This window comes from Ostrinia nubilalis, chromosome 3 (genome assembly GCF_963855985.1).
Source record: "Ostrinia nubilalis chromosome 3, ilOstNubi1.1, whole genome shotgun sequence".
Classification (NCBI taxonomy): domain Eukaryota; kingdom Metazoa; phylum Arthropoda; class Insecta; order Lepidoptera; family Crambidae; genus Ostrinia; species Ostrinia nubilalis.
Genome location: NC_087090.1, coordinates 2,776,013 through 2,784,794, shown reverse-complemented (window position 1 = coordinate 2,784,794; position 8,782 = coordinate 2,776,013). Strand labels below are relative to the sequence as shown.

General features: G+C 41.3%; 2 protein-coding genes across 2 annotated transcripts; one reads left to right on the top strand and one right to left on the bottom strand.

Annotated features, from left to right (window-relative positions):
• Positions 1–537: 537 nt before the first annotated feature.
• LOC135088120 (uncharacterized) lies at positions 538–5,657 on the bottom strand. The gene is made up of 6 exons (XM_063983003.1): positions 5,497–5,657; positions 4,719–4,817; positions 3,863–3,968; positions 2,959–3,191; positions 2,340–2,520; positions 538–845 (listed from the first exon to the last, which is right to left on the bottom strand). Exons 1-6 carry the CDS (start codon positions 5,632–5,634, stop codon positions 538–540), a joined length of 1,065 nt encoding a protein of 354 aa, XP_063839073.1. The 5' UTR covers positions 5,635–5,657.
• A 403-nt stretch (positions 5,658–6,060) lies between these two features.
• On the top strand, positions 6,061–8,198 carry LOC135087587 (translationally-controlled tumor protein homolog). The gene is made up of 3 exons (XM_063982315.1): positions 6,061–6,178; positions 6,398–6,656; positions 7,772–8,198. The coding sequence occupies exons 1-3, from the start codon at positions 6,151–6,153 to the stop codon at positions 8,001–8,003; spliced, it is 519 nt and encodes a 172-aa protein (XP_063838385.1). The 5' UTR covers positions 6,061–6,150; the 3' UTR covers positions 8,004–8,198.
• The last annotated feature ends 584 nt before the right edge of the window (positions 8,199–8,782 follow it).

The window sequence follows — 8,782 nt, the reverse complement described above, 5'->3', positions numbered from 1 at the left end:
GCCACCTACCTCTTCATCAGCGTCGGCAGGCAGCACAAGGCGGCCTGTGTGTCCCGCACGCGCCTGGTGCTGTTCAAACTGCAGACGCGTGGGCAGCTGGTCGCTACCTGGACGACCTGATGGAGCCCGCTGTCTCCATAAGGTCGTCCGTCCACCATGCAGCGACCACCTACCTCTTCGTCCGCGTCGGCGGGCAGCACGAGGCGGCCTGTATGTCCCGCACGCGCCTGGTGCTGTTCAAACTGCAGCCGCGTGGGCAGCTGGTCGCTACCTGGACGACCTGATGGAGCCCTCTGCGGCCTCGAGGTCGTCTGTCCACCATGCAGCGGCGACCTACCTCTTCGTCCGCGTCGGCGGGCAGTACAAGGCGGCCTGTGTGCCCTGCACGCGCCTGGTGCTGTTCAAACTGCAGACGCGTGGGCAGCTGGTAGCGGGCTCGAGGTCGTCCGTCCACCATGCCACTGGCCACCTACCTCTTCATCAGCGTCGGCAGGCAGCACAAGGCGGCTTGTGTGTCCCGCGCGCGCCTGGTGCTGTTCAAACTGCAGACGCGTGGCAGCTGGTCGCTACCTGGACGACCGGGCTGCTGCCTCCACGAGGTCGTCCGTCCACCATGCAGCGGCCACCTACCTCTTCGTCCGCGTCGGCGGGCAGCACGAGGCGGCCTGTATGCCCTGCACGCGCCTGGTGCTGTTCAAACTGCAGGCGCGTGGGCAGCGTGGCACCACACTCCCGGCAGCGGTAGCGCACCGGCCCGTGCGATGCCACGTGCGACATGTAGCGGCCGACGCAAGAGAATTGGAGGCCGCAGATGTCGCATTCTTGGGGACCTTGGCGCGAGCGACCTGCAAAGAAATAATTGAGTTAAGAGTCCGTCCTGATGTCCATTGTCAGCGTTCTATAAAAGGAACCGGGAGCCGGCGGGAAACATGATTGATAATTATGCAATTCAAAGAAGACCTGGCTCGCCCGAGGCTTCTATGGCCCGGCCCGGCTTGCTTTAGTGCCAGACTTACAGCAAGCATCGACTCACCCTTGGGCTTCCTGCGGCCCTTGCCCTTGACAACCATAGAAAAAGCTCGCCAGTCTTCTCTATGTCCGATGACCTCGGGCTACATTGGCGGTCGCTTGCACTCTGCCCTAGCTTGCCCTAAGTACTAGATATTTAACAAGCATCAACTCACCCTTGGGCCTACCACGGCGTTTGCCCTTGACCACCACAAATAACTCCTCGAAGTCTTCTCAATGCTTTCGTGGCGGCCGCTTGCACTCTGCCCCAGGTTGCCAAACTTATAGGATGCATCAACTCATCCTTGGGTCTACCACAGGCCTTGCCCTTGACCACCACCACGAGTTCACCAGTCTTCTCGATGGCCGACGACCTCGGGTTCCCTCGGCGGCCGCTTGCGCTCGGCCCCAGTTTGCCAAACCTATAGGATGCATTCATTCACTCACCCTTAGGTGTACCACGGCCCTAGCCCTTGACCACCACCACGAGTTCTCCAGAGTCTTCTCTATGGCCGATGACCTCGGGTTCCCTCGGCGGCCGCTTGCACTCTGCCCCAGTTTGCCAAACCTATAGGATGCATTCACTCACCCTTGGGCCTGCCTCGGCCTTTGCCCTTAACCACCACGACGAGTTCCCCAGAGTCTTCTCTATGTCCGATGACCTCAGGCTCTCGTGGCAGCCGCTTGCGCTCGGCCTCGGCTTATTCTAGTCAACCAGATACCATAAAGTATCAACTCACCCTTAGGTCTACCACGGCCTTTGCCCTTGACCACCACCACGAGTTCCCCAGAGTCTTCTCTATGGCCGATGACCTCAGGCTCTCGTGGCAGCCGCTTGCGCTCGGCCTCGGCTTATTCTAGCCAATCAGATTCATAAAGTATCGACTCACCTTTGGGTCTGCCGCGGCCTTTTCCCTTGACCACCACAATTAACTCCCCTGAGTCTTCTTGATGGCCGATAACCTCGGGCTCTCTCGGCGGCCGCTTACTCGGCCCCAGGTTGCCAAACCTATAGGATGCATTCACTCACCCTTGGGCCTGCCTCGGCCTTTGCCCTTAACCACCACGACGAGTTCCCCAGAGTCTTCTCTATGGCCGATGACCTCAGGCTCTCGTGGCAGCCGCTTGCGCTCGGCCTCGGCTTATTCTAGTCAACCAGATACCATAAAGTATCAACTCACCCTTAGGTCTACCACGGCCTTTGCCCTTAACCACCACGACGAGTTCCCCAGAGTCTTCCCGATGGCCGATGACCTCGGGCTCTCTCGGCAGGCACTTGCGCTCGGCCTCGGCTTATTCTAGCCAATCAGATACATAAAGTATCAACTCACCCTTAGGTCTGCCTCGGCCTTTGCCCTTAACCACCACGACGAGTTCCCCAGAGTCTTCTCTATGGCCGATGACCTCGGGCTCTCTCGGCAGGCGTTTGCGCTCGGCCTCGGCTTTGTTTTCCTCGTCTTCATCTCCGTCGATCACGCCCTCCTCTTTGAATATCCTCTCTAGCTCTTTGCCCTGGAAGATGAAATATGTAAATAAGCTATCGAATTGTTTCTTTTATCTTCAGAAATCCACATATTAGATCTTCATGCATAAGGGAATACAAGTAACAAGGGGCATCAAGAGTCACTGGAGACAAAAGGAAATTTTATGAAAAGAAAATCCAGTGTTTACTGGTTACACAGAGCCCCACAGAATATCCAGTGGTAAAGCACCATATCCCTGTAACAATGTGAAAATAAAGCCAGACTGTAATTTTGAATACTGACATGTAAGTATTTTTTTTTTTTGGTTTTGCTTAAATTATAATTACTATTTTAAATATTACAGCGTTATTATTACAAATATCAGAGCGTACAATAATATACCTAGCAGTTTGCACTGTCCTCAACTTGCCTAGAAGCAGCACTGTTATCTACATATATTTTCTTGAGTACCTAACAGTCAACCAACCTGAACAGCTTCCTTATACCGCGTGGGCGTCTTCCTCCGCCGCTTGCCAGTGGTTTCCACCGCCTCAGTCTTGGGTAGCTCCGCCTGCTTCAGGGCGGTATCCTGGGCCTGCGCCTTCTCCATGTTAGCCTTGGTCTTCTTGGGCGGGCGGCCGCGCTTGCGCTTCGGCTTGTCCAAACCGGCGGCTGCTAGCGCCGCCGGGTGCTCCTCTTGGTACACGCCGTCGGTTGTTACTGAGGAGATATGAGGTTAGTTTGGTGATTGCTAACACGGTTCTTGTAGTAGGGTTGCAAGTATTACAAAAATGTACATTTAGCTGGTTTCAATGTAAAACAGGCCCGATCAGTATCAATTAAATAAAATATAAATAAATATCCATGGACATTTTACACTGCGCTTCTAGTCCCAAACTAAGCAAAGCTTGTACTATGGGTACTAGACAATGGATATAAACATACTTAATTACTTTTTTTTTGTAAATACATACATATTATACATAGAAAACACCCAGTCCAATACAAACAAATATGTTCATGCACACAAATGTTTGTACTGTGCGGGAATCGAACCCGCAACCTCCGGAATAGTAGTCCGTTTCGAACCACTACACCAAACGGCCGACAAAATTGAGACTGGAGGCATTTATCCTGACACCAGTTTACATAAAAGGTGTGTTTTAGACACTACATCTTTACATAAATTATTTTATGCCTTAACAAAAACAAACTACGAGTAAACAAAGCATCTATTCTAGTCATAGGTGACCATATCGACAAGTATTAAAATTAGAGTAAAACTCATCGAACAAACTCGATGGTTAAAAAGAAGAAAATCAGTACATAAGCATTAGTTCTAGTTATTCTTGTTATTTTAAGTTATAGTAAATTTTATAACTAATCCTTACTTTCATAGACCATTGTGTCCGTTAAAACATTTTCTTCAGTCATGGTGGAAATTTCATTATTACTTTTATACTCCTTCTCTCTTTGATAAAGTTCACGGATGACTTTCTGAAATGTAAGCAATAAATCTTTTAGTTAGTTGAATGAAGTGATAGTTTTTTTTTTTTAGTTTATTTTGGAACAACAAACAATTACACTTATAAATTAAGTATAAGACATGGACATAGAACACATATTAGGTAAAAGCGTAATCAGCCCCGTTGTCCACAGATAGAGTAACAAAATATGTGGAAAAGATATCGGTATGAACTAAAATATGTGTACTTAGTGCACAAATTATAATAGCCTAAATGGCACTCTGGTGTAATATATATAGTTTCATCAAAATCCGTTCGGCAGCTTTCCATTCCGTTTGGTGCTTAACAAAACATTAGATTTTTTTTTTAAATTAAGTCTAGATCTAGAAAAACAAACATCAATCATCACAAACTCACATCCTTGATAGATTGGTGCAATGCTTTTCTGAACGAGGCAGGTGAGCTTGCGAAGAGTTCAAGTTCGGTGAAATGACAGTTGAACATTTTAGTAATTCTATACAGCGGCGCGCGCTCACCTGCATTCGTTTTACATGGAGCGTGTGCGAATATTTGCGGTTTACGGGTCTCCCGTGTAGGATATGAACGGTATAGTATTCTAATGTATATTTGATGTAGATCATAATAAAATAATGAATATTTTGTAACAGAAATTGCTTGTTTAAAAATTCATATTAGTTTAAACATAGAAAGAAGCATTGAATAGTTTACAGATCAAGGTCTATGAACTAGAAAACTAAATGAAGATTAATCTTAATCGTACCTGGCCATTGTAGATGAGAGTAAAAAATTCAACAGTAGCTTCCAATTGTATAGTACATCCGGGGCAGATGGTACGGGGCAGTTGGCCATCATCTGATACCTAGAAACATCCAATACAATACTAATACGTTCACTGGTGTATCAAGATGTAATAGGATTTGATTTAGTGTATATTATTACCAGTTTTGTATCTTTTTGTATATTTTAACTAAGTGTGTGCAGTTAATTTGCTACATTCTATCTGTTTTCTTTTATAATAATTATATTTTTGATGAGGTGGCTATTTAAGATTTATAAGGATAAACTTTTGCCCTTGGATGGACATAAATTACTTTTCGATTATAATTAAAGCTTTCTATAAAGTTGAACTATGTGCACTGAATAGTGCATTCTTCGTTATTATTATGGGATATGAGCTTAAAGCTTGGGCAGATAGATCCTAGAAATGGTAATCTACAAAAAGTTCAGAAAACTTTGAAATACATACAAATATTTACATCAAAAACTGGCGCCATCAAAATTGCTGACAATGCAAATTGACAATCATTCGATTTGGTTAAGCAAGACAAACGAATCATTGAACAAGAACGCGTTAGATATGCATTTAATTGATATCATAAAACAATATAAATTTAGAGAATAATTATTCCTAATTGTTTTGTGAAGAAAATAATAATCTAAATGTATAAAGTTATGAAAATGATAATATTTTCAAGATAATCCGCCATGATGAATTCCTTGCAGAGTCAAAACAATTACAATAAAATTGATTGTTTTACCTTCAGGGGTAGATATGTATTGATAAGTTCACCCAAGTTTTGAGTATTTTCTTCACAAGAATATAGCAATGTTCCATTATCATTTTCTTCTCCACATAATCTACAAACTGTAGAATTGTAGAGAAACACTTCCATCATTGCAAAGATGCCAGCGCCATCTATTTCCGTTTGCGAATTTCGATTGCCATTTCTTGGTAGTATTTTTTTATGTTCAACGTTTGGTTATCCGATAAAGTACCAAAACAAAAATTAATTATCAAATTATTATTTCAAGTTTAACTATTGTGATAAATTCATTAACAAAAAGTTATGAATAAAACTTTTTTTACGACTTTTTTTAAGAAGGTACCCTTAGATCAAATGATGACATTATTTTAAACAATGGCAGGTATTCCTAAAAATATTGGAAGCAGTTTTAATTTTGATTTTAAAAGATTATTATTATTATTCGATAATTTTAAATACCAATTTAATTAATTTATCAACAATAAAAAAACACATTTGGTTGCGTGTTTGTGACTTGGCAATTTTTTGACTGATGGCAGCACTGAACGGTTCTTTTTTTTCTTTGAATAGCCCTTTCCGGTTTAGTTCTTGGGGCAAGAAGCCGTAGTTTCGGTTTTTATTATTTTTAATCGCCTCTAATCCAGCAAAATGAGGATCTATAAGGATATTATTACCGGTAATAATGATTATAGTGTTATGCTAGTGAATTTTGTGTCAATATTTCTTTAATCGAGTGCCATATTGTGAACTGTGATTTTGACATTTCATCGGCAGTGATGTCTCATCATCAATTTCTTTCTTCCAACATTATAAATTTGGTGCCACATCTACATACAATATGCTACCTGGTAATATGTTTTCAGTGCTTATAAAAGATTTGTTTTACTATTTTCAGGTGATGAGATGTTCTCTGACACATACAGAATCAAGTTGGTTGATGAAGTAATTTACGAAGTCACCGGCAAACTGGTGTCTAGAAAGCAAGATGACATCAAAATCGAAGGGTTCAACCCTTCAGCTGAAGAGGCCGATGAAGGAACAGACTCTTCTGTGGAGAGTGGTGTGGATATAGTGCTCAACCATAGGCTAGTGGAAACATATGCCTTTGGAGACAAAAAATCTTACACGTTATACCTTAAAGACTACATGAAGAAGTGAGTGTTGTGCTTGTGATAATACTTCAACCCAAAGTGATTCAGTGTTGACTGGCACTGGAAAATGCAGCTGTGCTAGTTTTATAGTTAAGGAAAATACCACGATTGTTCTTTTTGGTTAACCTCATTTTATAACAGCTTTCACAAGTGTGGGAATTTATGGAATTCCATTGGTAACATTGTTTACAGCCTGTAATAGCGTGCTCAACCTTATCTATGTTTTGGTTAGACATTCAATGCCATGGCTTATCAATTGGCCAACTATCTTTTAGCTGTACATACTATTCATGTTATATCAAAGGCAAAATACAACTTTTACTTGACAATTGTACCTTCAAATTACTTATATGACAAAGCTGCATTTTTCAGAGCAAAAATTACATGTACTTTAGTTTTAGATTACCAGTATTTACACCTACTAGGTACCTTGACAATATGCATTTTATTACAATCATAGTTTGTGACTCTTTGTTCATCTTGAATAGGGTATTATGACTCACTTTAACTAAATATAATGCTGTAGCATTGGATCTTTGTAATTTAGTAATTCAAATGTACTTATTGAGATTTGTTAAAAGTTCAAATTGTGAAGCAAATATTACTATTTAAGTACCACTACTATTATTAGGTGTGGCAAAACTATGATTGTGACAAAATGTATGTAAAATTGCTTCTAAAAGATTTGCTACTACTCAATTACAATAGTTTATCTAAAATGTTTAGTCAATGTAACAATGTAAGAGAAAAAGTCCCCTAGTCCTCTTTATAGTCCCCTACTGGGAACATTCTGTAAGTGCATTTGAGTCTCTTAAACTCTCTTGAACAACTCTTTATTTTTATATTTAACTATTTTGTATTCTTATCTGATCAAATTGGCTTGAAAATGTACTAATAAAATACGAAATGTATACTTTGTGGCATCATCTAATACCAAGGGTTGAATCATCAATGTCAGCCCATGGAGCTTATGATGCAAAAGCAAATAACTTTAGTGAAAAAACATTCATTCTCATAATGTTTGTTCATGAAATGGAGATGACAATGACCCAAATGTTCACTGAACCTAGAAATTTTGTTAATTCTGGCAATACATATGTGACAACTTTATTTTTCAGATTAGTATCAAAATTGGAAGAGAAGGCCCCAGACCAAGTAGATGTATTCAAGACCAACATGAACAAAGTTATGAAAGACATCCTAGGCAGGTTTAAGGAGCTCCAATTCTTCACGGGGGAATCCATGGACTGCGACGGCATGGTCGCCATGATGGAGTACCGTGATGTGGACGGCACACAGATCCCCGTCATGATGTTCTTCAAACACGGTCTTGAGGAGGAGAAGTTCTAACTTGTGTTACTGCTTAAGTGAAAGTACTCATATTCCATAACACTCTGGCGCCTAATTTTTCATTTAATTTTTTTATTTATTTACAATCATGTCTGCATCGGCTGGAACCGGCTATCTCCCCATTACAAGGCTGAACATTTTTGTAATGTTACTAAATGTTACATAATATAAATAAATAAATGAACAATTAACATATTGCCTGTTTATATTTTTGTAAACCTTTGTTATTATTTTAATTGATATCCATCTTACTAATAAAAATGTATCACTTGACTGGTTTGCATATGGGATTAATAGGGTAGGGTTCGAGCCCTGCTAAAAACATGCAACATTGTAGTTTACAGATCCATTCTGAAATTTTCTTTTGACAATCAGTGACTACAAGTGATCATTGTTCCATCCTTATGGTAATACTGGCGAAAGTGGATTTATAGGTTATTGAAATTTTTCCTAAATCCTTAGATTAAATCTAAGCCTAAAACATACAAAGGTAGAGGAGATGCCAAGATCGTAGTCTCATATAGACCCCTGGACTAGCCAGTGGACAAAGCTGAGGGCGCTACTATGAATACTGGGTTATTAGTTCCAATTTTTGCTACGTTAGGACAACACTGAAGTGTCCCATAAAAATAAGTCATCTACAGGAGGGCGCTACTATCAATTATTATAATTTCGGTTTTTTGCCATTTTTATTATGAAAACGCTGTAGGCAATAGGATCGTAGTGGTATTTTAAACTTGCAAGCCATGCGCTCCTGGTACTTTTCTGAATAGTCTCTA